At 39.5% G+C, this 21,067-nt stretch overlaps 1 protein-coding gene across 1 annotated transcript in view; it reads left to right on the top strand.

Annotated features, from left to right (window-relative positions):
- Nucleotides 1-21,067, top strand: part of kcnq5a (potassium voltage-gated channel, KQT-like subfamily, member 5a) — a 92,050-nt gene that overhangs the window by 65,073 nt on the left and 5,910 nt on the right. Inside the window, exons 4-13 of the mRNA XM_054600091.1 lie at nt 256-431; nt 986-1,111; nt 2,896-3,006; nt 3,121-3,216; nt 6,881-6,975; nt 8,312-8,338; nt 13,505-13,746; nt 15,622-15,729; nt 20,016-20,148; nt 20,872-20,988. Coding sequence (XP_054456066.1) covers nt 256-431; nt 986-1,111; nt 2,896-3,006; nt 3,121-3,216; nt 6,881-6,975; nt 8,312-8,338; nt 13,505-13,746; nt 15,622-15,729; nt 20,016-20,148; nt 20,872-20,988 — 1,231 coding nt within the window. The remainder of the gene's footprint in view (nt 1-255; nt 432-985; nt 1,112-2,895; nt 3,007-3,120; nt 3,217-6,880; nt 6,976-8,311; nt 8,339-13,504; nt 13,747-15,621; nt 15,730-20,015; nt 20,149-20,871; nt 20,989-21,067) is intronic.

Raw genomic sequence — 21,067 nt, 5'->3', positions numbered from 1 at the left:
TTAAGAGGTTAGTGGTTCTCTATGTTGCTCCAGCAGGGAGGAAGACAGACTGCTGGGTAATAAAAGACAAGAAAAGTGTGATATTTTAGGGTTGTGGATGGAATGACGGAGGAAACAAACAGCTGGAGGTGAATCAATAGTTGTTTTACAGGTGATGGATGGACAGATGTTTGGAGTACGACGGGCCAACCACAGTTCCTTTTTCTAATCTTGTTCACCCTGTGACCTTTTCATTTCCTTTCTTTACTCCCCAAGACATTATCGTTCTCATCGCCTCGGTTGCCGTGGTTTCGGCCGGTAGCCAGGGTAACATCTTTGCCACCTCGGCGCTGCGTAGCCTTCGTTTCCTGCAGATCCTTCGCATGGTGCGCATGGACCGCCGGGGGGGAACCTGGAAGCTGCTGGGATCTGTAGTTTATGCACACAGCAAGGTAGGATATTTAAAACCTCTGAAATGGTCCCTTTTTGCATCATGAGTACTTTTAATTTTTGGTACTTTAAGTAAATATTTTTATTCCAATACTTTTGCACTTATACTTAGGTAACATTTGAAATGCTTTTACTTGTATCAGAGTATTTATACACTGTAGTATTGCTACTTTTACTCAGTAAATAAGTCCACCACTGCTTACTTTTGACACTTGCAATGTTTATTTTAAATAATATCCTGTGTATATGTAATATTAAATTGTTGATGTACCTGTTTATGCTGCCATTATGTCTCTGTTGCATGTTACTAGTATGTTATATTACTTGTCTTGACTGGATATTCATTTTTACTTTGTGAGGTTTCATGACTTTGTACTGAATACTAATTAAAAATGAATTTTAAGATCAGCAGAAAGGTGAAAAAAACAAATTGCTCCTATAAAAAGAAGACTCTATCTCTCAAAGGTGTTGGTTCATTTTGGAAGCAAATGTTCCTTTTCTCTCAAACATTGTGAAGCTCTTTATTTACTATAATCATTTTTTGTGTGTCTCACAGGAGCTGGTGACGGCCTGGTACATCGGGTTCCTGGTGCTGATCTTCTCCTCCTTCTTGGTTTATCTGGTGGAGAAAGAATTCAACAAGGAGTTCGCCACCTACGCCGATGCTCTGTGGTGGGGCACGGTGAGCAAACACACACACACAAATACAACACTGATACATTAAAGCATAGTTTATATAGAAAACATGTTTTTAATGTGTTTATTTTACATAAAAACATGTTTTTCTATGTGTTTATTTTACATAAAGACATGATTTTATGTCAACAATAATGTGGCTGCTTTTAATTCCAGTCTGGACCAAAGAAAGCAACAAAAAATTGCAGTTATGCGTTGTTTTTTGTCTCTGACAGCAGTGATATATTTCCATCTACAGTTTCTGTTTGACCTTAATGACACCTGTAATACAAAACACAACAGGTCAGGCCCTTAAAGTCACACTTGGCTGGTTGTTTCCTCCTAAATCTGAAATCTATTAAATCCTGAAAAAAAGACAACCATAAGAAATGGCCCGATCGATAAATTCAATTTTCTCCTGTTGCCAGGTGAGACCGACCCGTTACTGGTTTGTGGTGATGACACACTGTGTTCCCAGTGGTTCTGCAGCTTCTTCTATTTTTATGTTGGACACTAAAAGCTGTTTCATCATTTTAGTGGAAAGGTGAAGTTTAGCAACACACACAACACAAGAGCTGACAAAGAGAGAATAAGAGCTACTGGGCAAAACCAACAGTTAGGTTTAGGCAACAAAACCAACAGTTAGGTTTAGACAACAAAACCAACAGTTAGGTTTAGACAACAAAACCAACAGTTAGGTTTAGACAACAAAACCAACAGTTAGGTTTAGACAACTAAACCAACAGTTAGGTTTAGACAACAAAACCAACAGTTAGGTTTAGACAACTAAACCAACAGTTAGGTTTAGACAACAAAACCAACAGTTAGGTTTAGTCAACAAAACCAACAGTTAGGTTTAGACAACAAAACCAACAGTTAGGTTTAGACAACAAAACCAACAGTTAGGTTTAGACAACAAAACCAACAGTTAGGTTTAGACAACTAAACCAACAGTTAGGTTTAGACAACAAAACCAACAGTTAGGTTTAGACAACTAAACCAACAGTTAGGTTTAGACAACAAAACCAACAGTTAGGTTTAAACAACAAAACCAACAGTTAGGTTTAGGCAACAAAAAACACGTAATTACGTTTAAGAATACTTTAACGAACAGTTTGGAAAACCACAACCATAAAATCACAACATGGTGTCAAACGGAAGTTTCCTGGTTTAAAGACGTGTTTGTTGGACTCATCCGTCTCCCCTCACGCCCACAAAATGCATCTTTCTGTTTATAAAGTACGTCACTTGCTCTGACTGTTGCTTAGTCACTTGAAAGCATTTATTTTGTGTGTCCATTAAATGCTTGTAAGACATGATTTTGAAAAATCCTAACATCCCGACCATCAGCAGTGATTCATTACGACACTCACAAGGTCACCGAGTTCATTATCCGGTTTTGAACTTTATTTTGAATTTGGAAGATTGGAAGGTTAGTTAACAAATTAGATGAGACATTGTGGCCAGCTAGCATGTTTTATAATACCTCTCCTTTTTTATGTTACCTTGCATGTTTTTCAAGCAATTTGTGGATCAAAAACTTAGAGCATGGCCATGAGCAGCTGCAAAAAAAAAAAACAGAAAAATGTCTGAAGCTTTGAATTTTATTTTAGGAAATGAGACCAAGGAGACAAAAGTACTCCAATTTTTCCCTCCCTATTAAATAGTGCACTTTATTATCTTTGCACTGTACCAGTTTGCAAACTGATAAAGGAGTATTTGATGAGTGATCGTGGGACATATTCCAGACAAAGCCCTGCTTACCCGACTGTTGACCCCTGACCTTTTCAGATCACCCTCACCACCATCGGCTACGGTGACAAAACCCCTCAGACGTGGACGGGACGCTTGTTATCCGCCGGTTTTGCTCTGCTGGGGATCTCCTTCTTCGCTCTGCCGGCGGTGAGTCAAACACATGCTGAACTTTAATTAAAAACATAATGACTCATCACATTTATTCACTCTCAGCTCCAGAAAGCTACGTTTGAAACTCAAGTGTGTGTTTTATGTGCGTAGGGCATCCTCGGGTCAGGATTCGCCCTCAAAGTGCAGGAGCAACATCGACAGAAGCACTTTGAAAAGAGGAGGAACCCAGCTGCCAGCCTCATCCAGGTACACACACACACACACACACACACACACACACACACACACACACACACACACACACACACACACACACACACACACACACACACACACACATGCAGACTACAACACACACTTCACCTCAACTGAATTTTCTTGCAGCAGCTGAGGACCGAACAGATTTTCTTGTATGTTTCATTTCTGCATTGAACGTCTCTCAGCTTTTCACTTTGTGTGTGTCTGTGTGTCCAATCTTTACCCTTTGATGTGTTGATGTGTGTGTGTGTGTGTGTGTGTGTGTGTGTGTGTGTGTGTGTGTGTGTGTGTGTGTGTGTGTGTGGTTTCACCATCTCTCCTTCTATAAGAGTGAAGGTGTTTCATTAAGAGTGTACTTCATATAAGTGTGTGTGTGTGTAACAGACAAGACCAGCTGTGTAATGTGTGTGTGTGTGTGTGTGTGTGTGTGTGTGTGTGTGTGTGTGTGTGTGTGTGTGTGTGTTGTTAACATACATTTTTGTCCTTAAAGGTGCAATGTGTAGGATTCTACTGAATCCATACTCTCGGGTCCAACGGCAACACACACTGCTGGGATTTCATGAGCCGTTTCCATGGCGACCAGTCTCTGTCACTGACGCTTTGAAGCCTTCCGAGCCCGTCACTCATAGTAACAGACAAGACCAGCTGTATAACTTAGTAATGAATAATAATAATAAAAAGTGGCCAGATTTCAAATCTACATATTTGGAAGTGGAAACAACCAAAAAAAACTAAACTGTTACCCAACTTATATCTGTGTTCTTATGATGAGGTTTCTAGACAAATGCTACATTTTACTGTCCTCAATATCTCGTAATCCATTATGAAAATTGTTTATTAGCGCATTCATGGATCAAGTTAATAATACCAATTATAAATGGGAAATTCCACTACAGGGTTTAATTAATGGAAACTATGAACTTGCAACTCATGGTATCCTTAAAGTTAATGTGAGGAACCTTTAACTGGTAACGAACCAGTCTCCGTTTAGTCCTGATCCTCTATATGACCTCATCAGTAAACAGACCATCAGAGAGAAGATTGTCTGTTTCTATAAAGTTATTCTTAAAGCCTGTCATCGGAGTCAGATTCTCGTGAAACCAGATGAAATCATGCAGGTTCACCAGAAACTCCTTCAGACCAGACTCCAGCGGGGCCTAGACCCAGGACGTATTGCTGGACCCGCTGGAGGGAAAGAGGCACAGGAGAACCAGAACCAGGACTGAGCGGGGAAGACTTTCAGACCCTGCTGCAGTAAAGTTAGAGGTTTTCTAAAGGGCCTCTGGTTCTCAGAAACACTACCACTTTCGTGTGTTTGACATGAACTTCCTCTTCATAGACTTGGAAATCTGTGAATGTATGTACAATAACATAGCGTTTAATTAAAGAGGACAGTATGGGTGCATTCACTGGTTTCACTTCCAAATCAGTGGTTTAGATGAGACAGGGATTTGTTAAAAACATGTCTGATTGTCTCGCCATGTGTTGCTGCAGATATCAGTAGGAAATCAGTTTGTATATATACGTAAAAAACAAATCCCCTCCCTGTTAGAGATACGTATCACTGCTCTGCTTGACAAAAACCAGTTGGAGCCCGATTGATCCTCAAGGCATCAATTAATCCTGAGTGTGTTGATCTTGTTTCTGTCTTTCTGGCTTCGTATCAAACACCTGGTCTCTGTCTGTTCTCTGCCAACCTCATAACATTTTCCTCAACAGGTAAAAAGGAAACTTGGACGCAGCTTTGATGTGTTAAATATGTTGATGACATTCTGTCCGTCACTTCACCCCCGCGACTCACACAGCTCTCCCTGCTTTGAACCACTGTGTGTTGTGTGTTGTGTGTGTGTATGTGCGTGTCTCTATGTCTGTCCGCAGGAAAGGGTAGCTGTCTTCAAACGAACGGTCGATTCTAAGTTTCACCTGCTGCAATAATACCGACCAACTGTATTTTTAGAGCGAGATTGGATCTCCAGATGACTTTAAAGAAGTCTCTTGAGTATAACAAAGCAGCAGTTGATCGGACTGTGGAGAGTGGCCTGATTTAGTTTCCTGTCTGTGTGAAGTGTTTATAAAAAGGCTTCCAGTCATGTCACAAATCTTGTAACCAAACCTGGCGTCATCGACGAGGCTCAGTTAATTATCACGCAGCCAAAAAGTTATGACCATTTAGACCAACAAACAAGTGTGAACCCATCTATATTCTTAGATTTAAGGGTTCTAAACAGGTTCTTCCTGAAGGGCTGAGATTCTACAAAGAACAATTTGCTTCTAAAGAATCTTTTATTTTATTTTTTTTAGGAGAAAGAACCCTTTTTTAAGATACTAAAGATTCCATTATGAGACCTTTTCATTCAAATAACCCTTTTTTGGAAGAAATAGTTCTTCAAGGGTTGTTGAAAGCATGGCTGTTAAAAGGAAATGCCCACAAACCAGTCCCACCCCCTCCAGAGACTGGGATTGCTGTGGGTTGAGCTGCACCACATCAGCCGCAGTCCTTTGGGGTTCTAGAGAAAACCCTTGGGATATAAATTAGTTCTCAATAGAACCACCTGGATAAATGTAGATGAAACCATTGGAATAAACAGGACGACTTGATAGAACCCCTTTGATAAGATCTAGGTGAAACCCGAGAAAGAAAAATGAGTTCTCGATAGAACCCACTGGATAAGATGTAGATGAAATCCTTAGAATATAAATTAGTTCTCTTTAGAACCACCTAGATAAGATCTAGGTGAAACCTGAGAAATGAGTTCTCGATAGAACCCCCTAGGTGGGTTCTAGATGAAACCTTTGGAATAAAGAATGGCTTTTGGTTGAACCACCTCGTTGGGTTCTTGTAACCATAGGTATATAAGATGGAGAGGTTCTGGATAGAACTTCCAAAGATTGTTTAATCTTAAACCAAAGAATGGATTGTCTGTAGAACCTCTCATAGAAGGTTCTGGGTGGAACCTTTCACAGATGGTTCTAGGTATAACCCTTAATGTCCAGATAGGTGATTTACCCCATACTGAGGACTTCCAATATGGCTGCCTGCTGGTCACGTGTCAGTGTTACATGTTCCTTCTTTCCTCACCATGTCTGAGTCATTGCCCTTCTGTGTCATGACTGTGTGTGTGTTTGTGTGTACATCTGAATGTGTGTGTGTGTGTGTGTGTGTGTGTGTGTGTGTGTGTGTGTGTGTGTGTGTGTGTGTGTGTGTGTGTGTGTGTGTGTGTGTGTGTGTGTCTCCTGTCCATCTCTGCTCCCCCCACCCCCCCACCCAGGCGGCTTGGCGTCTGTACTCCACCGACGGTGCTCGTCCCTACCTCAGCGCCACCTGGCAACACTACCAAAGCGCCTTCCCCCCTCAGGCATGTATCCCCCACCACCACCACCACCACCACCTCCACCTCCACCTCCACCTCCACCTCCACCTCCACCAGTACAACCATCACCGCCCCCCCCCACCTCCCTCCAACAAACCCCCGACCACAACCCAAAAAAACTAATCAACTTTTTTCTCTTTCCCCCTCCTCACCTTCCTTTCCTCACTTCCTACCCCACTTATTCGTTCCCTCCCTCCTACCCCACCCCTTTTATTTTGTCCTCCCACACTTCATTGTTTCATTTATCATTATTTTATTTATCCTCTCGACTCTGCACGTAGTGTGTCTGGCGTAGTTATGCTGCTGATGAGAACTCGGTTTCCATCGCTACCTGGAAGCCTCATTTGAAGGCGTTGCATACCTGCAGCCCCGCCAAGTAGGTAACCACTTACAGACTTACAAACATGCTCCGCCCCCTCTCCTCTCCTCTCCATCTCTTCTCCATCATCTCCATTTACTCCATCTCTCCAGCTGTGTAGCTTCACCATCTTTTTCTCCAATGAATGACTTCCTGTCGTGCAGCATAGAAACCATTCTTTCATCCTTTTTTTCCCCCAATGAGGCATGTTTTGCTTATAGCGTGCATGATCTTTAACACCATTTACTCATTCACAGACAGTTAAATGTCCTTCTGAATGACAGTTTTTTAAATAATTATTATTGAAAATACTCTCATGGCAGTAAGGGCCAATTCAACATTTACAAAAATATGGACAATTTTCATTATTTTGATGCAAAATCATAGCAAAACAAATGAAACAGAAAGAGAAACAAAACATTTAGTTTAGGCATTTAGTTCAGAAACATTAGTGAACACACACACACACACACACACACACACACACACACACACACACACACACACACACACACACCCGACATAATAATAATAATAATAATAATAATAATAATAATAATAATAATAATAACTATATTTATATAGCACCTTTAAAAACAGGGTGTACAAAGTGCTTGGACAGACAAGGCAGCAAAAGCAAGACAATTAAACAAAAGAAAGCTGAGACAAACTAAGATAAGACTTCCACTCTGATAAAGATAAAACAGTACAAGAGATGAAACTATAAAAACAATCTATAGGATAAAACTAAACTAAGAAATAAAATGAAATAACAAGTGAGAATAAATAAAATACATTTAATTTAATAACATTTAATAACATTTAATAACATTTAATAAAATGTAATAAAATAAATAAAATGAAATAGTTAAACATAAAATAGTATATGAAAATAAGATAAGATAGTAAAGCCAATAATAAAACGAAACATAAAAGCCATTCTGTAAAAATGTGTTTTAAGAAGTGATTAGACTTTTCAATTCAATTCAATTCAGTTCAGTTTATTTTGTATAGCCCAGAATCACAAATTACAAATTTGCCTCAGAGGCTTTACAATCTGTACACATGCGACGTCCTCTGTCCTTCCCTCACATCGGCACAGGACATAGACATAGATCCTTTCTGTCTCTCAGCTAACGCTTAGCCCTAACTCTGCATGGCCGTAGATTGCATGTGCTTGTAAAATAATCAAACGCCTTTGTATTAAACGTAACTTTCCGTTTGGCTTTTTAGACACATCACACATTGATTTAGTGGAAAAAAACAACATCTGTATAATGCTTCTGTCAATCAGCCGGAATACTGATTTATCTCCCTTTGTCTCCTCCTCTCTTTATCCCACTAACCCTTGAAGGAAAGAGCAAGGAGAGACCACTTACAGGTTTGTACGACTCCCAGCTCACTCCTCCAAACACACACACACACACACACACACACACACACACACACACACACACACACACACACACACACACACACACACACACACACACACACACACACACACACACTCAACATGTGATTTAATCAATTTTAATCAAATGATATGTGGAACGTTTTGTCTTAACATCTGTGAAACTGTGATAGGATGGATTTATTTATTTGTTTATTGACATGGTGATGGTTATTGGTTAGTCATTGATTGATGGTTGTCATCAAAGGGTTGCAACATATTGGTTTGTTAGTTGCTTGGTTTTGATTGATCGATATATTGACTGACTCTTTTCTTTAGCAGTATGACCTGGCAAAGTGCTGATGATGTTGTTAAAAGAAAACGTGTTCTGAAAAAAAGGAAACTAGAGGTTTCAGATCAACATTTATTTACTTTTTGAGTGAAACGTTATCTCAAGTACAGTTATTGATTTGTTTCGGGATTGAGAAAGAGATGCAGTGATTTACGTCCTACACAGGTAGAGTGAAGACATAAAGTACTACATAAAGTACTTCATTCGTCCTCTTTTGAGAGTACAACCTGCTGCCTTTCACAACTTTCTTCTCTTTTCTTTATTTCATAATCCTAACTCACTTTACGTCTCCGTCTCTGTTTTCGTCTCCTCCTCCTTTCACTACTGTTTCCCTCCCTGCACTTGACTCTCACACAGGGAAGGGTGATGTGTGTGTGTGTTAATGTGTGTGTGTGCACACGACTTTAAAGACAGGAGTCTGTACCATGTCTGTACCATGACGCACTTTTTCCATTGGGATGGTATTTATATAACTCATCAAACACAAGTCTAGGAGAGACAGAGCGAAGTTGAAAAAAAGGGGGGGAGAAAGAAGACAGAGAGAGATTTGTGAGTTTGATTATGCTAGTATAGTTTTTTACAGAGCAGCGCTTCTTTGGCAACATTTGTGAGTCTTATATTGAGCCTGCAGCTTCTTTAACTTAAGCCACACACACACACACACACACACACACACACACACACACACACACACACACACACACACACACACACACACACACACACACACATAAAAATATATTCTCTCAGTCAAACACACAAACAAACGTGCTTCTTATCATTAAACACAACAACATTTAATTAGGCTTAGTTTCATCCACAGAAACATTCCTCCCCTCTGGTTTAAAGGGAGCTGCGGTTAATTACGCTTTCCTCTCTTAGAAACTTTTGTTACAGTAAATCCAATTTCTACGTGTGAAATCATAATTATGTGCACTTTTATGGCACCGTTATGTTACCCTCCAAAGGCAGAACTCAGTCCTGTGTGTCATTAGTGGTTTTACAGAGTGTTGACAGGCTGCTCGGAGGAGGTGGTTTCCCTTTAAGCAGACTTGTAAACACCAGCAGTGGTAAACATTCTCCGCAACACAAAGTGCTTCAGCCGACATCATGCTGAGCGTACGAGGGCTGGATGTTGGCTGCGAGAGGCACAACACACAAAATAAAGGATAATTAGGCGTTTAATCTGGAGTTTATGTGTGCAGCAGGTGTGTGTGTATGTGTGTGTACGTTTGTGTGTGTGTGTGTGTGTGTGTGTGTGTGTGTGTGTGTGTGTGTGTGTGTGTGTGTGTGTGTGTGTGTGTGTGTGTGTGTGTGTGTGTGTGTGTGCAGTTCATTCATTTTTATTCGAAATGCAACTCTGACTTCTTCCAACCTGGACACGGTTTCTTGTCATTTAAAGGTGTTTTTAAACCTGTAGCTGACTTCTTGCTTCCTTATGGGCCAAATCAAATAAACTTTATTGAGTAAATTATACTGCGTTGTAGATAAACAACAATAAATAACAGCATGTAGACTTAACTTCCAAACGCACCAGATTCCATTTAAAAAACACCAAATTTAACGTGAACGCAGCCTGATTTTTGGAGACAATATTATCCCTTTTGTTGACCACTACTTTATGCAACAGGCCCATATGCAGAAAAAGTGATTGAGTTTGTCACAGAACAATCATTGTGTTGAAAAGACATCACTTTGTTTGATTTGTATACGATTGGAGTGCCAAACATGGGCAATAAAAACGTCAGCAGTTTCTCAATGAAGCATCTGGTGAGAGTTTGGTCACATTTGTTCAGAAATAAAGAGTCCAGGTTGTAGATGTTCAGACTACTGCTTTCAAACTGCCTTTAGTTTTAGTTTTTATGACATAAGTATGATGTGTGTCACATCATGAACATATATTTGTCCAGGTTGAGGTGGTTCATCCTGTTTATCTCCTCCTAATAACGATGCCCCCCCGCTCCTCCTCCTGTATTAACCTTTGCATCAATACTGACGGCAGAAGATCTTCTCTTCTCCTTCCTCTTTTAATCTCCTTCCTCCTTTATCCTCCCGTCTCCCTCCTCCGTCCTCCGCTCTAGTAAGGGTCTAAGTAAAGCGAGGCTCTTCCGAAGGTACACTCGGAAATATAGGAGGTACCTACAGTGCTACCCAGCATCCTCTCTGCTCCGCCTCTTAGCCCGGTTACCTGTGGGAATGACTGACTAATAGCATGGAGGAGAACCCAGGAAACAGACTTCCTTTCTTACCTCATTCCCTTTTTTTTTAGGACTTTGTCTGAGACGACTGCTGCTGCTGCTTGCTGCCTGTCGAATGCAAACCAAACTGTGTTTCAGATTAAAGGGGAATTCCACCAAAATTGAGCTTTACACTCTAAAAGTAAACATTGTATTAAAAGATAACAATAAGAAAGTGTGGGGTTTTTCAGATAAATAAAAAAATGCACAGGATTTGACTCTCTAATGTAGTTCACAGCAGTTAACAAATTGCATGTTGAGCCCCTATACTTCTAAAACCATTAAGCAGATTGGCATCATGGGATGTTTTTTGACACTATCCTTTCATAATTTAATAATCCCTACGAAAATGAAATTGTGAATTTTGGAAATTTTCTTTCGTCTCAAATAATTAAAACTCTATATTTTCTAGAAACTGTTCCGAGCCACGTGAATGTCTTTAGTTTCATTCGTATTATTGGTGAATAACCATCGTTGTTTAGATTCCAGAAGTTATTTGTATTTTAGAGGCTATACTCCCATTGGTTGTAAAAAAAATGAAATAGTACCCCAACAATTTAGTAAAAAGCAATGGAAATAAAATGAACAGTTCATGGGGCTTAAAGCATACATATCTGTTCTATAAATCACTCAACCAGATGAGCACACATCTTATCCTCTTATCTTTAATGAACGACTAAACAAACATGAAGCTAATAAGAATCATTTATGATATTGACCTTTTTGTTTTTCTTTCTTCAATAAAAAAATGTATATGAGCTCATTTAAAAAATGACTAAAAAAGAGTAGGAGTAAATGTGATTTCAGCTGGACCTGAAATTATCCCCCAACAACAGATGCGATAGTTATGCACATTTCAGTATAATAATGTCGGTTTATTGAAGCACTTCCTCGTTTTACTGCATGCTCCCTGCATTACTGCACACTTCTCTTTTTTCCAGCCATCAGAGATGGAAGGAATGGTGATAGATGAGAGTATTATTAACAAATATATTCTGCTGTATCTACTGTATATAAGAAAGAATGTGTGGTTGTTTCAGTATAAGTGTACAACTACACTATATTTAGATCTGCCTTGAACATGGGTGAAATGCATTGTGGTATGAAGTTTCATAAACACTAAGGTTCCTACACACGTCTGGGAAATCAAGGATAATAAAAAAAATCATGGAAAAGTTTTGGAATGTGCAAGAAAAAAACAGTTTGTGTTAAAGTGATTCAAACTGATAAAAACTGAAATCCAGCTGAGAGTAAAGGTTTGGAAAAATGGAAAATGATAGCATGGAAAATGTGTTGGAACCCTGCATCTCTCTCTCATTGGTCTGCTGCATTGCATGCTGGTCTATTTGCCGTAGCAACATTATTCTTTACTGCAGTGAGTCTCATTGACTTTCTGCATTCCTAAACATCACACAGTTGTTGGTCAGTGGCTGATGTTATGTTTTACACTGACAAAAATCTTGTGATAGAGGTAGAAAAAGATGGAAAATATATTATGATTCTTAGTATGGTTTACATAGATTATTTATATATTTTATTTAAAAGTTACTTTATAATAAAATGGTGACACTACAGTGAACAATTGAGATCAAAACTGATGTTTTTCAGATTAAAACCACATTTCTTTGATTAAGCAAAAGTGAGTCAATTTGGTGACTTCTTAAAAAAAGTAAAGTCAGAGTTATGCGTAAATAAACCATTCCCCCTTTAATTTCAATTGTCTAGAAATTGTTCCGAGTCCGGCAATGTTAAATGTTTTTAGTTTAATTCATATTCTTTGTAAACAACCATTGTTTTTTTTGTTTTTTTGAGGCCAGAAGTTGTTTGCCAGAAGATTTTTTTAGAGGCTATACTCCTGTAGGTTGTAAAAAATGAAATAGTACCACAACAATTTAGTGAAAAGCAATAAAAATATCATAAGTATAAGTAAACGTTGATTAACATGCTGGAAGTTATTTGCCTTCACAATCTCTTAAAGATTTCGCCCTTTTTTTGTGGTGTGAAGAATTCCAACATTTTCCCCAAAAAACATGTTGCACTCTTCTGTTAACAATGGTCTCGTTTGTTCATCGTAGTCTCAAAATGAATCTGTTTAATGTTACTTTTCTGTCACATATCACCTCTTAGAATCTGTTTAACTCTGTTTTTTAAAAAGCGAACACATGATTAGATCATCAGCTGGTTTTTGTTGAGGATCACTGCACTTCAGGTTTCGGTGGCTCGGTGCCCCGTCTGGTTGTGTTCTGGTGTTTTTTTGGGCATGTCAGTTGGATGGATGATATTTGGACTGAAGGGAAAAGACAGATTGTTGCTTTGTGTCTGAGCTCTCAGCTCACTCTCTGAGGTGGAAATAGGTGTTGACAGCATCTCTCTTCTCTCTCTCTCTCTCTCTTTCTGTCTCTCTATCAACCCCTGACCTTTTCCACACTCTCTTCTTTCTCACTTTCCTTCACCTCTGTCACCCCAAATCTTTCTCTTGGCTTCTTTGAATCCTCTTCTCTCCCTCTTTCCCCCTCCTCTCTCTCTCTCTCTCTCTTCTCTTTTCACTTTTCTCCCTCCCTGCAGCCAGAAGTTGAGTTTCAAGGAGCGGGTCCGGATGGCGAGTCCTCGGGGACAGAGCATGAAGAGCAGGCAGACGTCCGTCAACGACCGCCAGCGCTCCTCCCCCAACAACGAGGGGGGAGGAAACGCCGAGCTGATGGGAGGGAGTCCGGCCAAAGTGCAGAAGAGCTGGAGCTTCAACGACCGGACCCGGTTCAGGCCGTCGCTGAGGCTGAAGAGCCAGAGTCGAACCGCTGTCCCAGATGGTGAGAGGGACTTTAAAAAGCAACCAATCAACACAACATCTTACAGTTTCCCCTTTTAACACAGTGAGCCAGTTATTAAAAACTCATTTCATATTCTAGAGATCCCAAAGTGTCCAAACATGCCATGTGTCAATGTTAAGATGATGCACAAGACAACCAGAGTTTTCATTTGATGAAATGTACGACTGTCCTCATCCATGAAACTCTTAGTGGACTAACACTCAAATGATTTTGTCGACTAATAAATCAGTTGTTTTCTTAGACAGATCTGTAAGTTTCTCCACAAAGAATCACACAAAACTTTAAATCTTGTGTTTTCCAGAGATGTACTCGGAAGTTTCGTGGAAATACGTCATTCAGCATAAAAAAAACGACTAATCGACTCAATAAATCTTAGTCGACTGAGACCAAAACGATCAATCAGTCGATTTATCAACTGGGGAAAAATGCAAACCATTATTTAAATATTTACATAAATAAAACAAACCTTCAATGTAGAGCTGGAACAAGCTGATACAGACACTGGTGGAAGAACTATTCAGATCTTTGACATAAGTAAAAGTAGTAATACCACGATGTAAAAATACTTTGTTACAGGTAAAAGCTTTGCATTTAAAATGTTAGTAAAAGTAAAAGTGCAAAATTATAACCATCAAAATAAACTCAAAGTGCTCATTATGCAGAATAATATATATGATATTATGGTATTATAATTATAGATACATTCATTTGTTCATCATGTGAATGTTGCAGCTGGTAAAGGTGGAGTTGATTTTAATCTTTTTATACTGCTGGTAGTTTAATTTTATGATATTACATCGTTATTTAATTGATTATATTTTGTTTTAAATATAAAATGATCAAGTCATCAAATAAATCAAGTCAAAAGTACAGAGAAGTGTAAAGTAGCATTAAATGTAATTCTCAACTAACGTACGAGTATCTCAAATTTGTACAGTACTTTAATAAATATACTTATTTACTTTCCACCACTAGATACAGAGTATAAATGTAATATTTTCAGACCCTTTGAATCAGAAGATCACAAGGTTAAAGCCAGAAAAAAAGGATAGTTTAGATAATTACATCATAAAAAAATTCATATAACCAAACAACCAGTTTTAAAGAAAATACCACACAGTCTGACAACAATCATGTCATATTTTCTTATTTATGGGATGAAACAAATTATAGTCTCTCTATACATTTCAGACATATAGGATGATTACTGTCATGCATTTATGTTTTTATCCATGGGTTTATATCGCATTTTAGACAAAATCTTTACATTCTTGAATTATACACTTAAAAAGCCCTTATGTACTTTAAATCTCCATTCCTGTTTTTTATGAGGTAGCAATAACTCACTCTTATGAGCTAAATTTGTGTATATGTGTATAGTATATGTCCTCACATTTCCCAGAACCTCAAACAGTAACAGATGAATTTGCTTTAATAGCACCTCTGTGTCTCCTCTTCTTCCCTCGTATCATTTATTGAACTGATTTTACAACCTCTTATATGCACTTCATCATGATTCACTCTCTTTACATCTTTTCCCCGATGCTTTTCTCTTCCTCTTCCTCTTTTTTCTGCTGCGTCTGTCTCTCTGTCCGTGTCCTCTGCTCTCCTAATTACTGGCAGTTTTAATGAAACACATAAATCCTCTTTTCTCACCTCACATAGCCGAGCTGGCAAAACGCTGCCCGGTCCTAAAGATCCCGTCCAAGCAGGGCATAAATATTCACCTAGTATCAGTTTGAAACATTCTTGGAGTCTCCACTCTGCAGAAAAGTGTTTTATGAGTTTAAAAGACTGGAATCCATTTTTCATGGTGCTGAGTTTAATGATGAAACGGCGGTGTGTCTGTCTCAGTAGACGCAGGCATGACCACGGAGGATTCCTTCGACGAGAGAGGCTGCCATTGTGACGTCACCGTGGAGGATCTGTCCGCTCCGCTCAAGGCCGTCATCAGAGCTGTGAGGTGAGGTCAAGTCTCACTTTACAGTTCATGTCTTTTAGCTGATGCTCGTATCCAAAGCATCTTCAAATCAGCAAAATCTTAGAAATGTTTGCACCAAAAAAACACATTTTGCAAACTTGCATCCACATATCAAGTGATAACTGAGAGAGCTTTTACTTTTTTATATATATTTCGCCTATGAACCCCAATTTTTTTCCCCAAAATTAGATAATAATTCACTCATAGGGTGCAGTTAGTGACAGTGTGGGCTCCATGGTGACGTAGCTCTGCAACCTGAAGGAGTAGTAGCAGAAGATGGTGTTTCCACAGATATTGCTTTAGTTCGTATCCTCCTTCTTAGAAATGCAGAAAAAAAAATAGAGAAATATTTGAGAGTTAGATTTGACGATTCATACCACTCCTGCTCTCAGCTTAGCCTAGCTTAGCATTAACATCTACCAGACTATTTCTTTATTCCTGGAGAGGTGACTTCCTAAAGTCTCTCTTAGTGACTGGACTAAAAGTCGCTCAGTGGTCTTTTACTCTTCAAACTATGACGCATCAGTTTTGGACGTGTCATGGATGGCGTGTCCACATTCATAGCGTCTTTTCAAAATACACTTCCAAGGTATGTTTATACAGTTTTTAGGTTTACAACTGAAGTACTTGGTTAGTCTCGGGGGGGAAAAGATTACGCTCCAGTACGCAATATACAAGATTTTATGGATGCAAGCTTAGTGAACTAGCATGCACACACTTTGCACACTCATCAATCGGCTTCTTCTGGTTGCCGTCCTGGTATCCTAGAAGAGGAGAGACGATGTTCTTCTTTAAACCAGGTTCTCACGAAAGACACTGGATCAAATCTGTCCAAAGGGGGTCCGTTAAAGTCCACCAAGAGACATGAAGACAGGCTCTCTTTAGCTTCACCTGTTGTGTCTCTGGCGGGAAATCGTCTCAAACACCAACTATTCATATTTGTGAATAAATGTTTTGCAGTTTGAATAATGAAGATTGCTGGGAATAAGTAAACTTTTTAAAAGACAACTTAAGTGACAATTGTAAGTGACGCATAATTGTCTTGTAATTTTTAGAGACACCCCAAAAGTTTGCTATTGAGGCTTTCAGGACGCCCCATATTTCTGACACTGCATGTTGCATAATTGCAGTTTGTTTATCACTTTATTTACGTAACAAAACTACGGTAAAATAGTTGGTTTCAGATGTGACATGAACAGCGGTTTCCTGGATGAAAGTCTGTTATTGTTTGACAGATTATGAGGATTGTCTCACTGTTTATTCTACATCAGTTACTCTGATTCTCTCTAATACCGGCGCAGAGAGGTTCACAGTGGAGTCGTCTTGTTTGAGCCGATAAAGAGCATCTTATTGATTAGTCACATCATGTAAACTCCCCCTATAGCAGGTTTTTGTATTCTCACCTGTGTCTATTGATCCTGAAACCACAGTAACGGCTCACTGAAGTGAACAGTTACCCGTCTATTGGTGATGTCACTAACCTGCCTGCACCTCTTTTGATTGGCTGCTAGTTGATCGTATGCGTAGTACGATCTTTTATGAAGTCAGGTCACATTTCCTATTGATTTATTGGCCGCCGTCCTTTCTTTATAGGCTGTTTGTGAACTCTATTGATCCAAAAGGTTCAGGATGACTCAGTGTGCAGGACTTTATTGACTGAGTTGATCCAAACGTGGTATGAATAAACACCACCAGCCAACAGAAGGATGCATTGTTATAATTAAAGGAGCCAATAAGCTGCTGTTTACTTTTTTGTTCATCACAAATTACGTCTGTTGAAGTTGTTTTTTACTCATTAAACCCTCTGTTCTAATCTATCCTGTCACGATTATACAGTAACAGATACTAGAACATAACAACATTTATGTTATTCTGGATGAGAAAAACCTGCATTTGCAGATGAGTGCATGAGTTCACACGATGTTCAGTTTCTTCGAGCTTTTTTAAGCAGATTTCTCTTCTTTTTTTTTGCCTTTTAGCTCCATTTTTTCCTCTGTATCTGTTTGACCTACTGCTCAGGTTTGCCTGAGGGGGGTTCGATTTGTTTTTCTGTGTGTGTGTGTGTGTGTGTGTGTGTGTGTGTGTGTGTGTGTGTGTGTGTGTGTGTGTGTGTGTGTGTGTGTGTGTGTGTGTGTGTGTGTGTGTGTGTGTGTGTGTTCCAGCCGACCCTGATCTCTTACACTGGCACCGGCACCCTGTGAGCAAATGTTTATCCAACTGGCACCAACTGATTCTTTCACTCCACCGCTTCTTCTCAGCCTATTATTCATATATTTTACCTCTCAATACTGCAGGATTTTTTTTTTTGAATGACAGCTTGGTGAGAAGTCATTTCCTGCAGATTAATAAGATTCTATCCTGATTTTATGCATTCTGAATTTAAACATTCTCATGCAATACATAGATATTAGAAATATATCTTTACTGGATTCTCCTCAAAAGCATTTAAAGCAACATTTTCAAACTAATACAGAAATTGTAATGCAGAAGAAAAGACCAAGCTAAGGTCATGATGATTTCCAGTGTGGCTCCGTCTGATCCTCATCCCTTAATGAGTCAGTCTGTAAGCAGATTTAATATTTCTAAATGTTTCCCTCCTGTATTACTCACTCCGATCACACTTTTTAAAATCCATTTTCACATCTCAATAAAGCAGAATTTAAATGTTTAATCAGATGACTCCTGGTTCAAATATGATGCTGTCACTGTGATGTTCTGCAGATTAATAAGATGCTTTCCTGATTTCATTCATTCTAAATTTGACCATTCTAATATTATCCAGTGCCAATAGTTTTACTGGATTCTCCTCTTTGTCAGGATGAAACAAGCATTTAAAGTAATGAAGAAATTGTAATGCAACCTAAGGTCATTATTATTTATAGTGTTGCTCCTTCGTATCCTCATCCTTTAATATCACTAACGTCTGAGTCAGTCTGTTAACAGATTTAATATTTCAAAATGTTTCCCTCCTGTATTACTCACTCCGATCACACTTTTTCAATTCCTCTCGTCATATTTTACATTTTTAAACATATTTACTCAACATAGAAGAGCATAATAAGGAGATGTATATATAGAATATGTGTATAATATTCTCACCACACATGCAGATGCTGCTCATATGGACAACAGAATCCTTTCTATACATAATCTGTAACATCTGCACGCTTCATTGGCTCATCTGTTTCAAAGCGATACATTTATGTATTTATATTTCCACCTATCCTCAGTAATGTCATGTACTGTGTAGTTACCTGTAGTGGTCAGTGCTCCATGATTAGTTGTACCAGGAACTTCTCCTATAGCCTGAGATGTCTCCTACCGGCTGCACCTGATCCCAAATCAGTGCAACTTTGTCCCAATTTGAGTTTGTAGTTTTCATCCTTTTTAACTGAGAGTACAAGTTATGTAATCATTTCCAGTGGAATCTTTTTGGAATCCATATTTGACACAAATCAAAGGAGCATTTTTTCCCTAACGATTGCTTGCTTTTCCTGAAATCTGGTCATATTTGCAGGTTTATAATGACTTCATTTAGATTTCTAGTGAATTCTATCAAACCCCTTCCACACCACAGGGCCTCTGTTTCTCTGTAGACTCACAGATCACCAGTACACCACCCAAACCCTGGCCGGCCTGCCCACCCAGCAGGCCTCCTCCATGGGCAGCCAGAGCCGCGGGCTTTCCCAGGGTGTCGGGTTGAGGGTTGAATACCCCCCCCCCACCTGTCAGGACTGTTATTACAGAGGGTCATCTGTCCACGGTGTTTCCATTTAGACAGCCAGGAAAAAAAAAACAGGACAACTGGAGAAAAGCGGAAACCACCGGGGGGAATCCAAACGCACCCAGTGAACGGATCACCTTACCTAAATCAATATTATCCACCCAGCGGTGGTTCTGCTCACCAAATACAGGAGATAGAAGATTACACGCTCGCGTTTCAAAGTGATTCACTCTGGTTGATTTGACAAGAGAACAAGGGAACCTAAGTTTCCAGTTGGATCCTTTAGGTAACTGGAGATATTAATAATGTTTTCATTATCACACTCCAAAGACGGATCAACAAGTGATACGTAACCAGGATCGTCCTCAAAGCTGCTGCTGGCACCTGGTGGTCCGTTGTAGTAATTACATCTTGACTTATCTTTACGTTAATAACCTCAGCATCCCTCTTCTCTGCTTCCTGTGTGTGTGTGTGTGTGTGTGTGTGTGTGTGTGTGTGTGTGTGTGTGTGTGTGTGTGTGTGTGTGTGTGTGTGTGTGTGTGTGGATCATGAAGTTCCACGTGGCAAAGAAGAAGTTCAAGGAGACGTTGCGTCCGTACGACGTGAAGGACGTCATAGAGCAGTACTCTGCAGGACACCTGGACATGCTCTGTCGCATCAAGAGCCTTCAGACCAGGTCAGGACACACACACACACACACACACACACACACACACACACACACACACACACACACACACACACACACACACACACACACACATTTAAATCACTAAATCACACAGAACTGCTCTGTTTTTAAAATCATCATCCTCATTTCTTCATGTTTACCATTTTTATTGATTTTGAAACTGACTGACTGAGATACTTTATTTTGCACTATTCGACATTTTAGTTCTGCACAGCCACGGTCAAAATCACATTTTTTTTTTAGTTTTATAACAGCCATCTATAGTTGTGAAAATAAACCCATATTCTTTGTGAAAACTATTTCCTAATTGTTTTTTTGCACAGCCATGTTTAGGTGTTGAAATAAAGGTGTATACTTTGTCACACAATCATGGCTTTTTATTGTGTTTAACAGTAAAATAAACATCATTTTTTTGTGAAAACTACTTCCTGTTCAAAGACAATGCTTATAGTTTATACTTATTAGGTCCTACTTATCCCAAATAGCTAGGATAAATTGCATATCAAACAAAAGGTGGTTAATGACACTTTATTCATGGCTCACATACAGTAGGTGGATTCTGCTGCTACGAGTCCTTTAGAGGTTGTCACTCTGTAAAAAAGCCTTAAATGAACGCACTATTACCTTGATCTCGCCCTCAGATATGTCTTCTTTACCCCCGCTGTGTGTTTTGTGTTCATGTCCACCTGTGTCCCCTCTCTCCTCCAGACTAGACACTGTAGTCGGTCCTCCTCCGAGGCCCTTCAGCAGCCGAGCCAAGACCGTTTCCTCTCCCTCCCTGCATTTATATTACAGCCAGGCCCGGAGGAAGCAGTCCGCACCGGGGTTAGAGCTGCTACCCCCCCCCCCCCGTCCTGATCTGCTCGACAGCTGCTCCCCCCCCTCTCTGCTAACATAACCAACA

Source organism: Anoplopoma fimbria, chromosome 6, assembly GCF_027596085.1.
Source record: "Anoplopoma fimbria isolate UVic2021 breed Golden Eagle Sablefish chromosome 6, Afim_UVic_2022, whole genome shotgun sequence".
Classification (NCBI taxonomy): domain Eukaryota; kingdom Metazoa; phylum Chordata; class Actinopteri; order Perciformes; family Anoplopomatidae; genus Anoplopoma; species Anoplopoma fimbria.
This window is presented reverse-complemented; position numbering and strand designations above follow the sequence as displayed.